This window comes from Dermacentor albipictus, chromosome 4 (assembly GCF_038994185.2).
Source record: "Dermacentor albipictus isolate Rhodes 1998 colony chromosome 4, USDA_Dalb.pri_finalv2, whole genome shotgun sequence".
Lineage (NCBI taxonomy): Eukaryota > Metazoa > Arthropoda > Arachnida > Ixodida > Ixodidae > Dermacentor > Dermacentor albipictus.
Window position 1 is genome coordinate 135,996,242 of NC_091824.1, and position 23,893 is coordinate 136,020,134.

Here is a 23,893-nt window from a genome sequence, read left to right on the forward strand (position 1 = left end):
TTTCTGGGTAGCAGACGACGAAAAGAAACAACGGTCGCTCGCCGCCATCACTGTGGGGACTCGACGTATTTCAACGCGTTCGTTTGAGCGCGACCACACCAGAAAGTCTTGTCTCGCCGGTGTAGGAAACCGAGCAGTATGCGTATGCTCCTCTTTGGACCAAGCGTTTCACGTTTTCTTCAGTATTCCTTCGGTAGGACCATTATAGGTGCCCAAAGCAGGCGTTCGATTCAGGCCAACATGCTTTCCTTTTCGTTTTTTTTTTTTATTTCGGCATCCCCACCCCACTAAAGAAAAAAAAAAGGACACTGCTGCGGCGAAGCGAATTGTCGCATGGTGAAACTTCTATTTTGTTACTTCTTCTATTGCGGAAAGTAATGGCCCAAGGGATGCTTTAGTTGCTGGATACATTTATATTATTATTGCGATAGCAATTATGTGGACACTTCAGGCGCATTCCTGCCTTCGCTGTCGCCCTCACCTTTCTTATAAAGTGCCGTGCACCAACATAATGACGGCGCGCCGCATGCTGCATGCGCAAGCGAAAGCTATGGGGGGGGGGGTGCAGACAGACAGACAGAAAAAGAACTTTACTAATGGTCCTGAGGAACAGCGTTAGAGTACCTCCCTTATCAGGGAGGTACCCGATCTTCCTACCCACGTAGGGGTAGGAAGATCGTTGTTCTCCGCCCTGTCGCAGGCCCTCTGGACAGCCCGTAGTTGCTCTGAGAGGTCGCCGCTTTTAAGGGCTGCCTCCCAGTCGGTTAGAGTCGTTAGCGATGAGCTGCGTAACGCAGGACATTGCCAGAGCATATGGGATAAGGAACAGTACGCCTCCCCACAGTCTGGACAGTGGGGTTCTACATTAGGCGCAAAGTGACTGAATCAGCCCCTGGAGGGGAACGACCCCCTTTATAGCATGCGAAATACTGACGATTGTGGTCTATTAAGTTTAGGGTGTGGCAGCGTAAAGGCCCGTCGAGCGAGTTGATAATGTGCCAAGATTTCAAGGAAGGTGAGAAGTGAATCCCTGTACAGTCCTAAGTCGCCGCCCGTGAGTCCACCTGAACTGCCGCGGTGTGTAAGACCTCGCGCACAGTCATGGGCCAACTCATTGGCGTTAACAACTTCAGAGTGCACATTGATTCCCATATGTGCCGGGAACCATTTGATGCTATGAAAACCAGCAGCCCCCTCGTTGCCGAGGATGGCCGCCGCCTCCTTGGAGATCGAGCCGGAGGCGAAAGTATGGGTGAGCCGACGATGGTGGCTCAGTCTTGCGCGCGCAAGGGAGGAACGCAGGGAGGAAGCGCGCCGCTTTCCGTCGCGCGCGTTACATCAGGGGTAGCGGAGGGAAGGGGGGGGGGGCTTAGGATTCTGTGATCTGTGAATCTGCGATTGCGCAACATATTTGCCTTGTTTGACGCATTATTACAGTGACTTTTTCTTAGATACGTAGATTTCTTGGAGACTTTTACGTATATTTAAGTATTTTGTTGCGAGGTTGTGTGTATACGTGCAGTGAACTTTGTTTCCAGTGAGACGTCTTTTTTGCCCTATATCAAGATGCATCTTTGCATTTGTATATTCCATTGTATCTTTACATTTCTGATGCACGAGGACGAGTCAAATGAAAGTGAGCCAACCCACCCCGTGCAATAATGGCTCGGTTCATTATCTGCGAGGCATGCGCGTAGCACGCAGGCATGTCTCATTTACAAAACTGACACGCAGGTGTGAGGATAAATGATCTTTAATGCTTTCATACACTGGGTTGAACGTGGTTGCATGACATAATGGACGCTCCAAAAGTTGAACAGCATGGTGTCGCGAGTTTTCTCACAGATGAAGGTGTTTCCCAAAAAGAAATTAGTCGCCCTATGGCTGCCGCGTACGTTGAACATTGCATTTAATTGGCCACTGTGAAGCGTTGGAGCAAACGGTTCAAGGAAGGACGTGAAAGTGGCAAAGACGATCTAAGACCGGGCCAAAGCCACCGCGCAATCACTTCCAACACAGTTGCAAAGGTTGATGAGTTGATCAGACAAGAACGGAGGATAAGTATTGATGAACTGGAAGCGCGTGTGGACATCAGTCCCGGTTCAGTTCACACCATAATTCACGCCATAATCGGCTCTTGTGTGCGGAATGGATGCCCAAGCTTTGGACTACCGTAAGTAGACAGAGAGGTTCGGCACTGCCTTGACTCATCTGATCCGGTATCACAACGAGGGTGACGACTTTGTCTGCAGTTGTGACCGGGGTCGAATCATGGTTCTACTACTACGAGCCTGAAACAAGACGGCAAAGCTTACAGTGGAAACATTTGAATTCAACACCTTAAAGAAACCAAAGGCCGTCATTTCCGCCGGAAAGGTGCTGACTATTTTTTTTCGATCGTCAGGGGCCATTACTGATCGAATTTGCTAAACTTGGATAGACTATCAATCGTTTCCGATGTTGTGAAACACCGGATCAAGAACAAACGACGTCGAAAATAGACGAATGGGGTCATCTTGCTCCACGACAATGCCCGTCCCCACGTCGCTGATCTGGTTAACACAAAACTGGCAAAGTTTAAGTGGGAAACGCTGCAACATCCGCCATACATCCCAAACCAAAATCTGGAAGCCTAGCGACTTCCACATTTTGGGGCTACTGAAAAAAAAAGAACAGCTCAAGGGAACCAGATTCGTGTCAGACCATGTCTTGAAAGAGTAAGTTAGACTTTTTGAAGCAGCAACCCAAGGAGTTTTATGAAACGTGAATCACGCGACTAGTTAGTCAGTGGGACAAATGTCTAAATGCTCATGGAGACTACTTCCCCGTTTGGCATATATTCGCATTTGCTCGCTTTCATTCGTCTCGAGCTCGTATATTTTGCAGAACTCCTTCTTTTTATATGTGCTCTCTGTTTGGACTATAATATCGGTGCCATTACTCACAATACACGACCGGCGACAGCTGCTCCTGCGTAATACATTGGAACAAAGGACAAAGCCATTGATATTTTTTCTTGACGGTTGCATATGTACATAAATGTAAGCAAGGTTCTTCAATGACAAAGTTTGAATAAAATATTTGTCCTCAACTTGTTAATTTTATGGCCTTTACATTTTTCATATCAGCGGCACGCACTGCTTTGCTGGTTTGGAACTGATATAAATCTAACATTCGTGTGATATTTTCTTCACTTATTAAATAGGCAAAAGGATCATGGAAGCATTGATATCAGTTACTTCGGGCACAGGTTTTGGGACATACGAGTATATTCTTGTATGAAAAAATACACATTTTACATGTCTTGACACTGCGTAGAGTTTAAGAATGCGTTTGCAGCATCTTTGGTAATGACAATACAGTAATTATTCAAGTATTTGATACCTTGACAAGAGAGAGAGGACAGGAAAGGCAGGGAGGTCAACCAGACGAGCACCCGGTTTGCTGCCCTACACTGGGGGTGGGGGTAAGGGGAAGAGGAAAAAAGGGAGAGAGTAAGCACTGAGTGCGTGTGGGAGGGACATTATACACAGGGACACTATAAACCGTCTCTTAAGCCGGTGCACTTCAAGTATTGTACTAGGGCACAAATCGCTTTTCGTGCCATTGACGGATGTGGCCACGGTCCGAGTATTTTTGACTCGGTGAACGGTCTTGGGTCCAGTCGTTGTAAGGTTGCCCGCAGAGATAGGCGTCGTACATAGCAGCGAGGGCAGGTACACAATATGTGCTCGATGGTTTCCTCGCACCCACAGGAGACGCACATCGGATACCTTGACAAATTTTATGAGGAGGAGGCCTATCTAAAACGTGAGCCCCCCCAAACGAAATTTCTGGCTGCGCCACTGCTGCGCTCCCTGATGTGACTATATAACAGCGTATAATCGACTATACGCGTGGTGAATTCTGATGGACACTCTTGAGCAAAACTACAGCGGCTGTATGAAAGGACTGAGCGGGCAGGATGTATTTCACAATGACGTTATTAATTAGCAACATCAACGGTATTATTCACGTTTTACTTGGAAAAAACGGCAAGCGCGTCAAAGCGAGCCTCATGCCTAGGCCCACACACGTCAGAGTAAACGGCGCGCCCAACAGAAGTGGACACGCTGCTACCAGCTGAAGTACATCTTGGGCGGCCGCCTCACTCCTCGGTGTGCCATCGAGAAGTACGGCTGCTCGGAGACCCAGAAGCGCGTGGACATGTAATAGCTGTTCGCCTCGGCCCACTCCGGCACCTTGAACGAGGCAACGTCGTCGGCGCTGGTACCCTCGGCAGTGCACCGCTGGCACAGGTGGCTGCACAGGCTGACCAGCGCCAGCAGTACTCCCGTGAGCGTGATCAGCACCGACGAAATCAGCGCCACCCTCTGCACCGACGGAAACGACGCAAAAAGAAAGAATAACATGTTTAAATGAGGGCCCTATAGGCACATCTGGTGGAGCGGGCAAGGGGAAGGTAGTTAAGCGTGGTACCACTCTGAAAGCCTCCCACGCCTCCATAAAAGCCTCCATAGAGTGAGCTAAAGTGCGTCTCTGCTGACGGTAGTCCGGGGACACAAACGACGTCGCCTCATTAAGGCGGTACATTTCCCGCAATTGTCTCAAGTCCTTCGCATTCCCACACGAGGTGATGGACATTTGGAGTTAGCTCCCTTGAGCATGGATAGACAGCATTTCACTGCCGGTGATTGCGGGTGGTTGCCGTCGCCACTGCCATAAGGCGAAGATGCCGTCTGTCATGGCGTACGCGGCTCTTGGACTTGTGTCCTTCAAGATTCGCGCAGGGCCTACCCCTTGGTGGCAAACTACACTGCAAAGATCGCTTTCCAGCGGTGCGTGGGATATGCGTAATTTTATTCTGCGCCACTTCTCGCTGGCGACGTAAACTTTCTATAGTCAAATAGGTCAGCCGACACAGATTCCAGAGCAAAGTGATGGTCGCTGTTCATCGTATTGCACCCATTCTTTACTCTAATACATCACCGGCTACGCATTACATGCAGCTTTGCCAACCATTCCGAATTCAGTGGGCAAGTCCCGAATTTTGAGTAAATGTCCCGCGTCCAGAATTCAGACGGGGCGGCCCAATGCCCCGACATTTTTTTTTTTTGCTATACTGGATAAAAATGCGAAAACCACATTTTCTTTTTGCGATGTCTTACAACTAGGTTGCAAAGTCTTCTCTTTTGTCTTCTGTTGCATTGTCATAAAGGCGGTTTTGTTGTGGTTCTAGTTGTGTTGTATGCGCCAATCGCTCACAGTACATTTATCTGTATTGTTAGCTGTGTGAGCCAGGCAACTACAGCAGCTTAAATTTATTGCCGTAATTAAGTCACGACATGGTAGGAACAAATAAATGAGATTGTTGCACGTACTGACTGGCGTGTCGGGGCACTGACAGCGTAGGTCGACGACAGCATCAGCCCTCCGACCTCCGTCGCCAACCTGCCCTCTTCCCTCCATCCCCACTCCCACGTTCCGACTTTGTTCACTTGAGAGCTGGCAACCGTAAAGCTGGCCTGCCTACATGAACTGCCCAACCACATGGCCGCCCTACCACATGGTCGCCCAACTGCATTTCTTCCTCTAATGTATTTCTGCATTTATTGCTCTCCGCTCCTTGATCACATAACTGCCTTCCCGTCTCTTTTGGCCTAACCTAACGACGTTATAAAGTGACAGTCAAGAGTGCCGCCTCGTACTGCGCTAACATGCGCTCACCTGGCGCGCAGTGAGCCGGGCGACGCTGTCGCTCTCCGGCTCCGGTTGGATGACGCACGAGTCGTTGAGGCGCACGCGGCCCCGTTCGCAGGCGCACACCGAGTCGGGGCCGCACACAACGCCCAGACCCGTGCAGCCGGCCACGGTGCGGTCACAACGCTCGCCGTACGAGGCCCACCGTTGGCAGGGCCCCAGGCCCACCGACTGAAGGCCCTCGGAGCACTTGCACGTGCCGTTCACGCACCGAGAATTAGGGTCTGCTGACGAGCATGCCTCAGAGAAGAGGCAATTCTCCTGCGCGATAGAGACAAGTGTGCCCTTCCGTTAACTCCGTCTTCTCTCCGTTTCAAGTATCTATCTATCTATCTATCTATCTATCTATCTATCTATCTATCTATCTATCTATCTATCTATCTATCTATCTATCTATCTATCTATCTATCTATCTATCTATCTATCTATCTATCAAGCACCGATACAATCCTTGAGCCTGTAACCTTCTAGGTCAACTCAATTTACGATTGACATTAATATGAGAAAAGGGAATGGTGGTGTCTGTATCTGTAGGGAACTATTCTTGTAACATAAAATAAATTCACGAAAGTAACCTAAATACTGAGGCGGAATTACCATTTAAATGAATTCACGTGACGACCCCATAGGAGTCTTCAAGAGAAGGAGCATTTTGAAGACACGGCCTTCTTAGCTGACTTCGGCGGATTTTACATATCTGGGATCTGGGTATCTTGTAACCACTTCTAAAAAAGTGCAGTTTCGCCTGACATGCGAAGCATGATTCTGTATACAGTTGAAAGTTACCGCCCGTGCTGTTTATGTGTTTTTTTCCTCTGTCCCCGTCTTATTTGCGGTCAATATGATATACAGTAAATACCAACTAGGCCAAACTGAAGTTCTTCTGAAGCATGATTCCGAAAGCGAATTACAGACAGCTATATGAAGTAAGGATATTAGTTTTATCGGCTGTATAAACGTGTAAACATTCGCTTACTAACTAAATAAGTAACCATGGTGTCACGCCTGCAAGCAAACATGAACACATCTCACCCGTTATCAGAACGCTGGAGAGAGAAAACGTGGCAGCAGTAGCGAACGAATTGACCTTCGTTCTGCTTCTCGCTTCAACACGAAGCTATCAGCACCCGGCGTACTCTCCCCGTTGCAGATCGCTTTCAAGATATGGCCCGCGCGGCCGCGCCATGCGCAGTCGCCGCCCGAGTAACACGCTCCCCCGCTCCCTCCCCTGACCGGGCTGACCTTGCGCGCGACGGAAGACGGCGCGCTTTCTCCCCGCTTTCCCCCCTTACGGAGGCGAGATAGAGCCTTCATGGTCGGCTCACCCTCGCAAGCTTGCACTCGCACATACAGCGCACTGCGCGCGGCGAAGGTGCTATCGCCCTTGGACTTCATACAGAACACCAGGGCGACGGCGACAGCGACGGCATGAATGCACCTGCTGTTTTCATATAACCGCTATCGCAGTAAAAACGGTCGCTTAGATCAGTTGTGCGCGTCGTATGAACATGAATATTGCAATAAATGATGTCTTCATGTCGAAAACACGTACAATAGTGAGCACATGTTCTACTAAAGATATAATAAAAACAAGTGTAATAAACAAGCGTAACAACACCGCACAACATTGAAGAAGACGTTTTCGTGACCTGTGAACCTGGATTAAAACTTATTTCTGGGCGAGTTGGTGCATACTTGACATAAAAATTGTAACAGCGCAAACACAAGCAACCACAAAGTATCAAGGACGAGATACAAGCAAGAGTTGACAGTCAGCGCTTGTGTCTCGTCCTTGATACTTTGTGGTTGCTTGTGTTTGCGCTGTTGCAATTTTTATGTCAAACAAATGTGAACCTGGAGCCCGGCGAACCCGACCTACTGCGTATTCCGCTAGCTGGCTTCGTTTGCGTACAAATCTTTAAAGTTTGGTTAATTATGTGCAGTGCCATTCGACAGCTGTATTCATACGTAGCAATCGTTAGTGGCCGCAACTCTGGGTCCCGAGGGTTAGTAATCTTTAGTCAGGTAACTTCCACCTCGAACCAGCCGTGGTCGGCGCTGCTACCGATGTGCGAAACCATAGGGCATCAGACTGGGACGCGTTGTCTGAGACGACGTGTGGCATATCTGAAATATGGCTGCCTCGACTAGAAACCAGCAGGAATCTCGTGGGACTTGTCGGACACTTGTTGGTTGCGGTTGTTGGTACGACAAGTCGCACGTAGGATAGCATGCGGCATATAGTATATACCATGTGGCATATGCTTGACTTTCGTTTGACCAGGCCCAATGAAACCAGAGGCAGGCGTATGTGCACGCCATATACACGTTAACCAAAGTGGCAGATCGAGCGGAAATCTGCACAAGAACTTAACCTGTGACGTTTCTGAGGAACGGTTCAGCCGCAGCGACGGTAGCAAGCGCGATTTCATGTTACAAACGTATGCAGATCAATGGAGAACGGAAGCAGAGCCTAAACGTCATTTTAAAGCATACACGCGCGTTCAGCGCGCTCTTTCTGCTACTTCACAAGAACAACGAGGATCAGAACTGAAGAAACCTGTCCGCTTCCAGGTGTAATAGTGGCAAATGTTCTACAACAGAGCGTGCTTTCCTGCCGCGTTGCTTATCCTTTCGGGCGTGCTTGCACGGCCGGACTCCCGTCGTGCCCTCTGTGAAGGTATAGCACCAACTTCCGGCGCTCGCAAAATGTTTCGCAAGCGTCTTCCTACGTTCCGCATGCTATTCTATCCGTTTCTTCGATTTGTGACGTGTGATGGAGCAAGACAATTCGTGTCACACCGTCACTGTACTGGCTAAGGTTGAAGAACGCCTATCGCAAGCAGACCTTTGGCTACAGAGGGAAGAACAAAGCTGCAGACGCACGTGCAGGGTTCGCCCCTGGTGGCAGACGTCGTAGAAGCGGTCGTAGACGGACATGTTGGTCGGGCAGGCGCACAAGAGCAAGTGTCCGAGAGGGGAAGACTCGCAGACTGCCCCGTGACTCTTGCAGCGCTCGCGGCCGCACTCGCGCCCCATCTCGCCGTATGCCGTCAGCCGCAAGTGGTCCACGGTGCCCGCCGCCAGGGACGTCTGCGCCGTCACCACCCGTTCCTTAATTATAGACGTGCACGTGGCCTTTAGTAAACACTCACTAAAGAGACGAACAACTGATTTGGCTATACGCTGATATACCATTCCTTTGAAGCTTCCCAGCATATCTATTCGGAAGACAAAAGCGCGATTCATAACCGGAGAAAACCCCAAGCTAAAAATCGAACGCTATTTATTGATATAATTGCCGCGACGAAACATATTCCGCAGTCATGTCGCGCACTTTATTTTTTATTCTTTCTTTTTATGAATCGGCACTTAAATTTAAAGGCATTTCTCGTCAAGATGAATGGTAGCTAATTTGCAAGTTTAGCGCACTTCCACAGTTCGGTATATACTCGGATTGTCATTTCCAATCCACCATTTTTTCCGTGTAAGCAAGTGCTCTGGAAAAACAAAAGCTGCTGTCCCCATGTGCCCTCACTAACACACAGTTTCATTGTTTACAATAGCAAGATGTGCTAATTAGCGATAATGAACAACATTCTATAATAATTTAGCCATAAACAATACATTTCCTCTGAATTGTCGCATTAGCTCATGGGAATGAGTACTACACCCATACATAACACCAATTCTTGAGCAATAGAATGTTTACAAATGAACAACAATTTCACTACATTGTAATGAATTACAGAATAAATTGTCAGCTTTCATCACGCATCGCTAGACTAACGACAAGCGTCTATCAAACAAGCAATTATCCGAGCGATTTAGTTATAACAACCGAGTGCTCGTCTCCTTTTGCTCTGTCAATCCTCTACGTCGCATGCAACATGTGTACTGCAGCGAAGAAGAACCAACGCACCAAAATATTTTTAACCGGAATGTGGCGCCACCAGACGGACTTTATCTGTACACTTATGCTGCAGATATATGGCCTCCGAAATATACGCATGGCTAACTCACGTTGACGACGCCAGGCTAGGCATATGCCTGTGCTTAGCTTCACCGCAGTACAGATCTGTACTGCAACAAAACATTTTGCATTACCTTCTTAATGCGGTGATGTTAACGCTACCTAAACTCTGATAAATTACAAAAAAAAAGAAAATCTGCCACACACAAGAGAGAACGTATTCTGGGGAAGGCTTTTAAAAGTGGAAAGAACTAACCGCCATGCTGTGAAGTATACTAAGTTTGGAATGGTGAACCTGACCCGTAGGGTTAGATGCAGTTATCATTACTTTCAGTGGTTCGCGCGTGTTATTGAATCAGAATGGCTCGCATTGGCTAGATTAACGATTCGACTTGCGTTTGTCCTCAAGCTTCTCTCCTCTTTTTTCTTCGTCCATTAGGCTCAGACATTCGTACAGGGAACTGTCACAGGGCCTGGCACTGCTGTCACGTGTTCCTTAATTACCAGGCGCGCACAAGTCGTCTGCGATCGCCGTACAAGCACAGAGACGTCCGCAAGCCAGAGACCTCGTCACAAAGTAGACAAGACGTAACCACCGTTCGTATTCTTTGTCGATCGCAAATCTGAATAACAGATGTCTGCGAATAATTCAAATTTCGAATACAAATCAAATGGTCTTTGCTATTCCATTCGTGTTCGATACGAAAATTATCTCATTGTAGCTGTCAAATGTTCATTTCTGTTTCTGGATATAACGAGTAACTACTGTGAGCGTACCCAGGATATCTGTCGATGTGTGTGTTCCTGGGGAGGGGGGGGGGGAGGGGGGGGAGTGAAATATTTGCAAGCCTTGACTGTTTCAAATGATACGGCTTTAGCGGTGCCGCGCCAGATACGATCAACTTTCACTTGCCTCATTTTTCTCCTTTTTACTCTTATTATCTGCAAGACAAACTCCACACAACGCAGGCGCTCTTACAACCTTGGTATTTCATATTGTTCAGAACATTATATATATATATATATAAATATATATGAATATATATATATATATATATATATATATATATATATATATATATATATATATATATATATATATATATATATTCGTTATTCATTTCAATACGAGGATGTCCTTTTCCTCGAATATTTGGATTCCTTTTTTTGCAAGTTCGGTATTCGAGCACCCCTACTGAATCCAGTACGGCATACAGAATCACGCCGAAGTATTCGAGTGATAAGGATGGCAATGGAATTCGGATAAGAGGCAAACTCAGGTAGGTGATAAACTAGCGGAAATTAAAATAAGTGGAATTGGACAGGTCGCCCTATAGGGTGATGTATTTGAGTAACAGATGAGGTACGAAGGGAAGGGGAGCGCAGCCGGGGGTAGGAGGTAAGAGGGGGTGGGGAGATAAGAAAATATCTATGCAGTTGATGGAGTCGGCTGTCGCATGACAGTGGTAACTGAAAATCGCTCAGAGAATCATGCGTCGAGCAGATTAATAAATAGACAGATGACAATTATCCAGGGCACTCTGAGTGACTCCTAGATTCCGCAATACTTCCAGCATTGGCGCCAGAGATGCAGTTTCCTATAAAAATTACCAGAGGGAACTCTGGCGAAATATAGGGTGGTTAATTCAAAAGGATAGACAGTTGGGCGAGTTGGTACGGTAACATGATTTTGGCTTCTAGCGCGAAGTGAAACACGGACACAGAAAGCAGCAGACAGGACAAGCGCTATTAATTATTTCACAGGTTAATTCAGCCTGTGAATAATGGTTAGTACATGCCTTTGCCCTAAAGATCGTCCTTCTGGCTTCATACGGCCTTGTTACTTCACAAACGCATCATATTCAACAAAATACTGAGCTATATATGCAACAATTCGCAATGGTTGAGCATGTGCTCGGGTACTTATTGTATTGGTGTGCTAAGAAGACTGACTGCTTTGAAATTTCGAAAGATAAAGCGTAATAAATAACACCACAATTATGCCTGAAGCCACGAACTTATACAGATATGTGTACTACCCTTAATTAAGACGGTAACTGAAAAATCTTACCTCGAAAGTTACCTTTAGTAACTTTTCATGCGATTTGAATTCTTAGGATACTTCAAGCAGTTTCCGGTATCTGTGAAACTAACCTCTTTCACGCAGCCTAGGTCAGTGGGTGGCCCATGGTGGTCTAATGGGTAGCACATTGGGCTACTGTGCTGAAGGAACCGGGCTCGAAACGAACCGTGGGATCTCGTTTCCATTATTGTTTAGCATAAGTTGAGAACTTCACCCAGTTTGCGATACATATGCTTGTCTGTATCTAACCCTTTTCACGCCAACCTTGGTCACTAGGTATGTGCCACTGCGCATGTGCCGCTCTTCAATGAACCTCTTTGATGCCAACTTGGGTCACTGGCTATGCGTCACTCTTCAATGACAAAAAAAAAAAACCTTTAAAATTTTTCCTCTGCTGGCCGGAATCGTATCTGCGTCCTATACAGACAATATTGTCTGCATATATTCGTATATTAAGTTATGCGCCAAGAGTGGACTTCACGGGGGCACCGCTAGGTGGCGCAGCGTGCCCAGTGAGAAGCGCAAGAGAGGAGCTCGGCTGCAGCACGTACGCGTCTCATAGATGACGCGCTTCGGTGGTGGCAACACGATGCGTCGCTACATTGCTTCTACGCCAATCGCAGTGACGTCGACAGTGATCCTGAAATGGTTTCTGCCAGAATTTTTAAAGCAAGTTTCACGATTCCGGAGATTTGCTCTGTGCGTACCTTGAGCGCTACCTGCCGTCCATCGGGCAGAGTGATCCTGCAGGCGACGTCTGCGGTGCGAACCCTCAGCGGTGCCTCGATGGCGAGCAGCGAGTCCACGACCACCACGGCTCCGAAGAGACCCGTTCGCGAGTCCACAGAGACCACGCCGCTCTCGCTGGCCGTGGGCACGTCCCAGGAGATGTTGGCGGCCGCCGGCTCATCGAGCGCCGTGGCCGCGGAGCAGCTGAAGAGCAGGGGGCGGCCGTCGGCGCTCACTGGACGCAGGGCACGCAGCCGGAAGTCGGGAACCGAGATGTTTTCCGGACTGAGAAGCCACTGCTCGTCCAAGTCCAGATGCTCAGCCGGAACGAAGGCTACGACGGCTGCAAAGGCCCCGGAGCAGAAGGTGCACGCAGCCACCATCAAGGACAACATGTCTTCTTCTTCTCTTCTTCTTGTTTCATTGTTCTTTTCGTGGCGCGTGCGCACAGCCATCGTTCTGTCAAGGTTTGATCTGGTTTGGTGCCTGAATTATGGCTCAACCCAATACGGGGATGTAGGCTCTGAATCAGGCTGTAGCAGAAAAAAAAATCGTGAGCCATTCCACTCTGTGAAGGTGGTTGACCAGCGAAGCTGTTTAGCACACGACACGGAGGCGAATTTGGAACAAAGGTACGAACTCATTTATTTTCTTGATGGGTGGTCATCGTGACGAAAGGTACGCACATTCATTTATTGTCTTGATCGGTGGTCATTATTTCACTCGCAACTGCGATCACATTCTTTGATAATGTCAAATCGATGCACGTACGCCGCTGGGTAGTCGGGTGGGCGGGATCGGTGTGGCATCGCAAGGGATATGCCTGCAACAGGGAACACGTAAACCGCTCCCTTCTTGGTACCGACGCATCTGCATTGAAATCACCGACAACGACCACAGGGATAGTGTCATCGTAGCCAATTCACGCAAAGCGAGTATCCATGAACCTTACGGGACTATGAACGATTGCATTTTCTGCTTATCGGTCAAGCCCAGGCCGCCGCCGGAAGACAACTGATTCCGGCTGACGTCTAGGGGGGAGGTAGACGGTGAAAGGGGGAGCAGCTTCTCACCCTGATCACCCATACTCTCTGACGGGTGCAAATTAAGTGCTTCCCCCCCCCCCTCTCTCTCTCTCTCTTTCTCTCTCACTCTCTTGCTTACGGGAGTATGAGCCATTGATCACGGGGGTATGAGCCATTAATGACGACAGTTTTCGACGTGCTGTTTTGTATGTTGTATGCATGATTAGAAAGAATTTAAGCACTGTTCCCTACACTTTGCTGAGTGCTTGTAGCCTTTGCCTAACGGGGCTCTGAGCCATTGCATTTTGTGCTTGCTTACGGAAACATGAATACTTACGGTGCTATGAGCCATTGATGAGGATTGTTTTTGTTCACGGAGAACAAGAATGCACGGAACCCTAGCCATATACAACTTCGCTGTATAGAGAAAGAAATTAAAAGGGAGTTGCGTCGTGATCATTGTCATCATCAAGATCAACACCATTACTTATGTCCATCGCAGGACGAAGCTATCTCCGAGAAACGATGATGATGTGTGGTCTTCAGTGGCGCATGGGCCAGATATGGCAAGAGAGCACCACGCAAGTTGTGATGGTAGCGATGGGGTGTCAATGAATTGTCAATGAGATGCAAAGGTGAATTGCGATAGGTAGGTGTAAAACACCGCTGTAAAATTACTTAAAAATTAATCGCTGTAACGTGCACAAGAAATATAGATTTAAAACAATCTAAATGAGAGTGAGGAACTCAGTGCATTCTTTTCTTTTTCGTGCCGTATGCGCTGACAGGGAACGCCACCGTGCGAAATATTTCAGTAGGTCGCTGACAACAAAATTGACGGTCAGGGTATTATTTGGGAATCGGCGGAGAAAACCATGCGCTTATTTCTAGGTTCCGATTTATTCAGCTCGGAAGCTTTCTTTGTTGCTGAACAAGACCCCGCCAATTACTTGTCAAAATTACTTGTCAAAGCTCAGCTTCACGTCGCAGATAAAGGTCACGTACTCTATCCCAGTCCCGGACAGTACACTTTCTTGGGTGTTTGTGAATGTGCACTATATATCGAACCTTGGTAGTGTTCGTCAGCGCCGCTCGTGGCCTTTCACGACCATTTACATTCGCCCATGTCCGTCAGTGGCACTGGCTAAAACTTCCAGAGCTAGATGAAGATGCAAACTATCGCGCTCAGTATGAGTACCTACACGAAAGTCCATCTCTCTCTCTCGCTCTCTCTCTCTCTCTCTCTCTATCTCTGTGTGTGTTGCGTGTGCGTGTGTGTGTGCGTGCGATCACATCACATCAGTAATCATATCAGTAATCAGAATGTTTAGGCTCCATACGGGAGTCTATGTCACCTTCAGCAATGACAAAATAGCTCTGTGAGCTTGACTCCGTTTAAACGCAGGACCAGTGGGAAATGGAATGCCATTAATCTCGCCACATGGTAAGCCTGCGTGGTAATATAGCTTCTGTAAAATGCACCCGGAACGAAATGGCCATATGTGTTTCCGTGGTCGCGCACGCTGCACAGGATACGCCGAGTGCCCGGCTTCATTGGTGCAACAGTTCGGCCACCAGAACAAACTCTACGCGAAGTTAAAGCGACACGGTCCCAAGGTAAAGAGGTAAACCACGCCCACGAACACCTGGAACAAATGACTTCCTAGCCAAACTCGTCGACAAAGGTACTATTCAAGGAAGTGCTATCGGATGAGCAGACGAGCATGGCCAAGTTCGCGGGAAAACTCTTTTGGATGGATGCCTTCCGAGAAGCTAGTCAGTCAGCCTCTTCATTGCCTGAAACAAGCAGGTGTGGCGATATCCATTGACAGAATACGGATACACCGCGAGGTGCAGTCGCGGAAGCAGAGTTAACAATGCGATCCGCTACAATGCTGCCATTGTCGGGTTGCAGCGCTTGTCTACTAACTTAGAAGTTTCAATCAATCAATCAATCAATCAATCAATCAATCAATCAATCAATCAATCAATCAATCAATCAATCAATCAATCAATCAATCAATCAATCAATCAATCGTCGATCGAGGTTGAGTACTGTAAAGGAACGGCATGTCGTACTGCGTTCGGATGTATCCGCGACATTTAGTTGTACTACAATCAAGAATGGCGGGATTGCGTGGGAGCATCACACACGAGCGTAAAGCGCCGCCTGCGTATCACTTCGCGACTTGCGTAACGCGAGTCGTCGCTGTCAGCGTCTCGCCGAGTAATTTTCCGCTCGGCCCGCGCACCTCTTGGCTTCAATGGTGGAAGGAGGATTGCGAACGCCAGTCTGCCTAGTCACGAAAGCATATACATCAGAGCACTAAAGATCGCTACTTTCACGTGTGTGCGTACAGGACGTTAAAATAACTTGTGACGAGACTATAACACGCGTGTGCTACGTGAATGCACTCAGATAAGTATTTTTCACGGTCTTCTTGAGCAACACGACGTATTTTTACTGTGGGCTTAGATCAATAATTAAATGTACCTATTTAGCCAGCATTTAAAGTACGGCTTTAAATGCAACTTCAATAGACAAATTTTACAGCCCCTATTGGGCCTTGTCCAACTAATTCTTTCCTTAAAGATAGCTGTTGGGGCTTGAAGCTTTCCGGGCTGAAAAAAGAAAGGAAAGGAAATGAAAGAAAGAAAAAAAAGAAAGAAGTGCGCGAGATTTGAAATATATCCGCGTTGAACGCACGTAGCTTCTCTCTTGCAGAACTCCGGGGGCGGTCTCAAAGTCAGTGCGCAGGCGCAGAAGATGCGAGGGCGCTTGCCCCTGCGCGCGTGTGCGGTCACTCAGAGTAGAGACACAATGTCGAGACTACTCCCAGTGTGAAGCCCAGTTACGCCTAGCGTTATCGAATATTACCAGCAAAATTAATAGTGTTTCTATGTAAAAACAATTCACGATTGACCGGCGCTCTCGCAGCGGTCAAACGGGTTAGCCATCGATAGCAACAGTAAAGGTGACGGCTGATAACGGACCGTGGTAGCGTGCGAGCTGCTTTGTGAATTGAGATTATCTGAGCTCGTCATCTTATGCCAGCTGTACGGGTATGTAGTTCAATGGGTGGCTTCGTTCTTTTTTTTTCTTTTTTTTGTACTGAAGCTATTCTTTGCGAACTTCTCCGGGTTTTCATGACCCTGGGTGCTGCGTGACTGTTCTCTTGCCGAATAGGTCAACCAATCACAGCAGAGGACGCACACGACGTCACCGCCGCTGGGTTCCTTGCACCACCACCAGATGGAGCTCGCCTCCGCGCATCCGCGGCAGCGGCGTCCGCGGCAATGCAGGAGAAAGAACAAACAAAAACAAGAAAAAACGCCAGGACGCCCCGCTTTCTACTGCACGTGTGTGTTTCGTTTACAAGACATTAAATTAGCCTGTCTGCAATGCCTGCGTCTCCGTCCGTGTCACTTTCAGCGGACATTCAACAAACACAAACTCGTGTTCCGGCTCTCTGCATTCACACATATCTTAGCTATATGTAGATTGCACCTCGCTGGATCTGCAGATTTTATTTATATATAGGAAATTATCACCTCAACAGGCTGTACTGTGCGGCACAGCGACAGCGAAGGCTCCGACATTACAAGGCCATCGTTTCAGGAACTGATATAAATGGCCCTATCGCAGACCGTCTCTGTCTCTATTTTTTTGTCTCGGACACCACCGCGCGTCGAATGATTGTAAAAAATATAAAAAGACATTTCCCGAACCAATAGAAGGAATATGTCTGCGCTGTAATAAGGCGAGTTGGCTGGACTCTGCCTCGATAGCGTGCGCCTTATCAGCGTGCTCTCAGGCGAGACGCGCGGCCCCCTCTCTAGCCTGCCCGTCTCATCCGACGCGAGTTCCATATTCGTGTACCCACTGCAGCAAGGCGATAATCGAGGCCGACGGACTTGACCTGCGTGGAAGTCAGTGGCGCGACAGTCGGACAAGGACGCGGATACGTTTCTTTTCTTTCTTTTATTCGTTTCGCTGCTTCCTTTTTACATCGCGCCGTCGACAATTTCGACACGCCGGCGAAACCGGCGCTATCTCGCGCCGCTGCCGCCGCACCCTCCTTCGCTTCATTGAGAAAAACGCATAATTCCACGTGCGCGTATTTCCCCTTCGCGTGCGTAGTAGCTTTACCGGTAGTCTCGGGACGTTGCACCAGTAATAACGCATCTTGTTGTGGCGGTGAGCAACGTCCGCGGGTGCAACGGGATTTTTTGTTTTTGTTTCCGAGACCTTCACGCGCGGAAAAGTACAAGGCAGGAAATGCCGGCCAGGACTTGTAGCTACACGCGAGACGTTGTAAGGAGAAATGTTCGAGCCTACTGTACGTATCCTCTTTCCCTTCTTTATACTTTTTCTCGCCGTCAGGTAACTCATGTACTAGCGCACAGTGCACAATAAAAACAAAATACTTTCCCCGGTCTTCTTCCACCTATGGAGAAAAAGTATATAATAAAGAAAAGCACAGGTTCGCGTTCCTGTGACTACCGTGAGAAGTACATGCACTCTCGTTGGATGGTCGTCACCCCTGGGTATACGCCGACGAAATCGCTTCTGACAACACGTGCTGACAAGTTCTTATGGCCGACGATGTGAAACATGAGAACTTTTTTTAGGCTGCCGGCTAACGCGTTTAATTCACTCTTTATGTCGTGTGGACGCAGCCAATGATTAAGTTTGCCACCCGCCGGGACAAGAAGTCACGGACGCGAACCCGTGACCGGATGCGGCAGCGTTTCGACGGGGGCGAAATGCAAAAACGCTCGTGTACTTAGATTTAGGTGCATATTAAGGTGCTCCCGGAGATGGTCAAAATCAATCTCGAATCCCCTCCCGCCCCCTTCCTCTACGTCGTACCTCATAACCTCATAACCATATCGTGGTTTTGGCACGTAACCTCCAAGAATTTAATTTCCTTTATTAAGCTTCTCATCAGCACGGTCCGGCATACTTGATGTCACAAATTGGGTTATTTCTTTGGCACGCTTTTGTTGCAGCCATTGTGAACTGACAGCGCAAAATAAGCTGCCTCTCTCAATAAACGGGGCTGGGCGAGGAAGGAGGGGCAAGGTAGCGCAAGTTTCCATCGCAGAACGTGGAAATCAGCCGTCGGGAAAGAGAGGAAGTAAGATAAGTTAAGAACTGCCAACCATGGTGTCTAGCCGATCGCCGCGTCGCTCTAGCCACTGTAGCGTCGGTAACTTCCGCCGCGAGCCCGCCGTCCTCATTTCATTCTCGCCTCGCAATCAGTCTAGTCGACAAGGAAGCCGCGATGGACGGTCACGTCTATAGTCTGTGTGCAGTATCTCGCGTGGCCACGCTATCGATAGCTAGCTCGCAGACAACCTCCGTAGGTTTTAGTGGGATATCTCTTTTTATAGTTTCGTGCATGGCGAGCGAGTAGCCGATTACACGAGCAGGAGGGAGAGAACGATGTACGACGAGGGAAGCGTTCGGGCTCATGTGAGCTCAAACGATTTATGTGGTCCTTATGTTATTTGGAAGCCCGAATATTCACTAGACAGCAGCGTTTTGCAAAAGTGGACCTTCGTATTACAATCTGAGTTTCGGAACTTTATTTGTCCGACCTTCTGGCGTAGCAAAAGAAAATTATTTTGAAGCATTAGGTATAAATTTCAATGGTATGAGAGAGGTAAAGCGTCAGCTGCAATACCAACTAGCTCGAGCGCTAATAGGAAATATTTAAAATGTCAAGCGCCATCTAATTGGCCTGCCACAATACGTGAGCTATACGCTATACGCCGTCTGGGTTACGGGACGTCAAAAGAAAACGGCTCACTCGAGAGCGTACAGCCACACGTACAGCTACTGCTTTCACTGTGGTCGAAATTTCCGGAGTCCCCCACTACGGCGTGCCTCATAATCAGAAAGTGGTTTTGGCACGTAAAGCCCCATAATTAAAAAAAATTATTAATTTATTAAAATTGCTTTCACTGTTGTTTTGTGGTGGCCTTCCACTGCTGCGCATTGCTATAAGCTAATCAAGGGACCCGTGGCAACGCCGGCAACAACATAGGGCAGTTGTTTTTCTACGATGGGCGCAACAAAATGGCTGTACTAATTCAAATCCGCATGCTAAAGAGTGGGGACACAGGCGACGCTGAGTACGGGATGCTGCTGTTAGCATGCAACAGCATAACATTTAACTGACAGCTCCTTCCCTCCTGTGTTTACTACGAGTAGCAGAATATTTCGCCTCACCCACTCCTCCCCCTCCTCACAAAAAAAGAAGAAATAAATGGCAGTCGGAAAGAAAGAGAATCTTTCTGTAGACGGAGACAGACCAAGGCAAAGTAAGGCAAGACAATGCAAGGCAAGGCAAGCTATTGCCAGTTTTATGTGGTGAAGGAACTGTTCTTTTATCCCGACGAGCATAGAGAATTTTAAAGTATTTTAAGCAATTTAGCTTCGAAAATATATTTATAAATTAAATTTAAAGAAAACAACTAATGTACTGTTGCGGCACACATTTTTTTCTAGTTTTCTTTGTTAATACGGAATATAAATGTCAGTGCGTGTAATATAAATAAGCGTCAGTGCCATGTCAACGAAAGCTCTCTTTTTATTTTACTAAAAAAGTAAAATGCGCTTCGACGTGTATGTATAATCGTGCAGATGGAGCATCTACAAATTTATTCACTGAATACTTGAGACAGCTGATCCAAGTTAATCTAATCACTTTTTGCCTAGCGAGGGACAAAAATTAGAACACTGACCGTCGGTGTACCTTGCTTCCGCACATCTTCACAGTAGCGCACCAACGTTGTTAGCATGCAACAACGCATGCAACGTTATTAGCATGCAACCGACAAGGCCAGCGCGCTCTATCCCCAAGATGTCGCTTTCGCCAGCGAATGCTGTTGAATGGCACGCGCGATGGTTTTCGGTTCTTTCCTTTCGCTTTTAATCACCCTTTCTTTCTTCGTTTTCGGCCCTGGTATTGAGACGCCGCGCTAGTGGGCCAAGCCCCGCAAGCTTGCTGGGTTGCTCATTGCGCTGTTCGCATTCGAAGTGTCTGTGACCAATCACAGACACTCCTAACACTTCTAATAAAACTTTTTTTTTCCTAATGCCTTGGCACTTTGTACCACTTGTTCTTATGAATAAAGGTATATTATTATTATTATTATTATTATTATTATTATTATTATTATTATTATTATTATTATTATTATTATTATTATTATTATTATTATTATTATTATTATTATTAAGTCATGAACTTACAGACACACAAAAGCGGTGTGACAATCAAGCAGTGCACAAGACACGAGCGAGAGAAAACACCCACAACGCCCTCGTGCGAGAACTTAATGCATGCTGCGCGGAACACAAGTCCTCTGTTTGTCCTCTGTCTCCATGGGACATCCATGTGCAACCTGACTTGCACAATTTCAGTTCGCACACTGGAATTGAAAAAAGAAAGTTGGCAATTCCTTAAGTATCCTTACGTGGTTTGAAAGGGAACACATTATCACTTGTCTAAGTTATCGGCCTAAATTAAGACTAAACCTTAATCTACCTTAATGCACCTTGCTTTAATTTGTACCAACCTTAACCTACTTCAATCTACCTTAATAAAATTTTGGGCGAGGGCCAGGTCGGTTTTTTGGGTGTGGTCCAAGGCGTACATCCGACGCCGCTGTTCGTCATGAGATTTCACAGTGCGAGCCGCAGCCCTTCGATGGGAACGTGACGTTATCACTTGGTCCCGTGAGTTCTTTTGCCATCCTATATTAATGGCGGACGCTCGCCGGATTTTTCGCTTTATGGGGAATATAAGGCTTTCGCCTGAATACAAGGCGGACAAAGCTACCACGGTTCTCTTGAGAGCTGCGTGCATGTAGCTTCGATTTTTTACGTGCGACGCCATTTTTTTTTTTTTGCGGAAGCAACAAGTCTGCTGCATTCCATTGCAATGCAAGGTTGTTTTATATAGACTTGACGCGAAAACTAGAGTGGCAATTTTTCGGGGCACTTAGCTCTAGGTCGAGGCGCACGTCCCCGCAAAAATAGGCTTTGATGTGTCTTCAGCTGGCAACCCAGGACATCTAGGCACGTGACGTGCACGTCATGGACCTCCTATATATGGCCGCGCATAGTGAACAATAAACGTTCGATTTTGCTACGTTCACCATGTAGTCTTTTCGTGTACTAGGGCGCGGCATACCAGGCTCGTGATTGTTATCGTTGATTAACTACCGCAGTAGGCGACGTTTGCTTACTGAAGAGCCCGCTATCTCAAAATCGTCGCAAAAAATATATGTAAATAATAATAAATAAATAAATGAAAAGAAAAAAAGAAAGGAAACAGTTTTTAAATTCAATTGTGCTTGCACCATTTACAGCGCACGGGAGCAGCACTACTAGTACGATTGTTCGAATTGTGATACTTACGAATCGAATCAAAAACGAATGTTCGAGAGAAACAAGCTCCGAATACCGGATCGCATACTGAATCAAATATTGAATCCAATATCGAATATTTTATTTATAACACAGTGAAATATACATTTTGCATGGAGTCCGTTCGATAAAAAAAAGAGATTCACAGGAATTATTTACGTAGCTAATTTACGGACATAATGTAATGCCATTAGCAAATGGCCGTCCGGTCAACTAAAGAGCTTGTGAGTGAGAAACAACTGGTTTCAGTTATCTGATGCACCACGACAATGATAGTAATGAAAGAAAGAAAGGAACAGCCGGCCTTTAAATGCGCGTATAGTTTTCAGTTCGCTAAAGGGGAGAACTGTGGTGCTATAGCACCACACAGTGTGTTGAAGGAATTGAAACCTGGTACGAATGACGCAATAATAAATCGCCTTGCATAAATCAAAGCAACAAATTCGCATATAGGCTGCCTAAAAGCAAGGCATATTTAATGAATGACTGAAAATTATTGAGCTGTAGTTATCTCCCTCATGAGTTATCTCAGTAACTGCTGGCTTCGCGGAGCAACCACAGTTTCCCTGCGGCAGAGTCATTCGGAGCTGTCCTAGATTAGATTACTCTCCCTCCTCAGAGACTCTAATAAGTGCTGCTATCCTTCACATATTCAAACGAAACAAATATTAGATAATTTCGAAAAGCATACGGATCGAATAGCAAAGACTACTCAATTCGTATTCGAAATTCTGAATATTCGCACGAAGTTGCTAGGTAATAGCAACAGCACCTTCTTTGGCTGTCCTGGACAGGCCATCAGCGGTACCATGGTTACGAATGTCGAAACGTACAGGACGGGGATTCTGTTTGCGAAACGCAGTGCGACGCCGGAATCTCTGTGATTTTGATGTGCAGGTAGTGCCGGGCCCTGCGCAATTAGCACCGCCTAATTAGCTGCGGCCAGTGACCCGAATAGAGTTAATCTATCCAACGAAAAATTGCTTCACGGTACGATGACACTGACCGTTATTCGCGCAACTCTCCATGAAATGATAAAAAGAAACGACACTGGACTCGCGCGTAGTACATTATCGGCAGGTTTCCGCGCCTGTCGTACTTGTCTCGTTGAGAATTCACACTTCCCACCTTGTATCCGTTGTTATATCGCAGCCTCCGCGGCTTTCCGAGAACAGAGGCCTAATTCGCAGAGCTTGAAGTTCGTAAGAGCTCTAATAATATGTCTGACGTCAAGATTGCCGGGTATCTCCTCTTACGAACACTTGTTGCGTAAGAACATTTTTTCTGAATACGGGCTCTGAAGCCGTCGACTCTCGTGGCTACAAATATCGGGCCGAAATCACAAAACACTTTACCATGAAATTGTTTGTAAGAGAAAACTTCAGTCAATTCTGATGCAGGGGATATTAACAAGGGCGGCCGGCCGATGTCAAAGAGCACTTGCGAAAGAAAAGCTTTGTGAATGAGGTCACGTAGCCTGGCGCTCGTAAGTGCTCTTTGCCAACATCACGATTGGCTGACATCTGATCTTACGAACATTCCTAGCGTGAGAACGTTTATGCGAACGTTGGTCCGGGCTGTTAGGCCTTCGGCAACGGCGCACCGTTTGAAACGCTAGCCACGCGGCATTGCATTTCCTGTATTCGGAGTATAAATCATGGTGGAACCAGTCAATACTTTGATGAAAACGCCTAGAGAGTCAATGATGATTCGCAGTCAGCCATACGGGCCTAGCTGGCTATGCGCCCATGACTTTCTGCTGCTGATCTCGCATGGTCGCGTATTCGTTTCCCTGCTACTGAGTCCGCATTCCACGAGTGCGGAGTGCGAAACCACTCGAGTACTGTGTCGTCGGTGCTATATTAAATAGATTCAGGCGG

At 47.2% G+C, this 23,893-nt stretch overlaps 1 protein-coding gene across 5 annotated transcripts in view; it reads right to left on the reverse strand.

The window, feature by feature from the left end:
- LOC135898385 (serine/threonine-protein kinase SIK1-like) overlaps nt 1-23,893 on the reverse strand; it is a 466,770-nt gene that overhangs the window by 253,655 nt on the left and 189,222 nt on the right. The window contains exons 1-3 of one of the 5 annotated variants that reach the window (XM_065427278.1): nt 12,524-13,029; nt 8,647-8,853; nt 5,728-6,021 (exon numbers count right to left, since the gene is read on the reverse strand). In XM_065427278.1, coding sequence (XP_065283350.1) covers nt 5,728-6,021; nt 8,647-8,853; nt 12,524-13,000 — 978 coding nt within the window. In that variant the 5' untranslated portion in view covers nt 13,001-13,029. Of the gene's footprint in view, nt 1-5,727; nt 6,022-8,646; nt 8,875-12,523; nt 13,030-23,893 lie in introns of those variants that run through there. The other 4 variants (XM_065427277.1, XM_065427280.2, XM_065427279.1 and 1 more) reach the window with 4 other exon arrangements.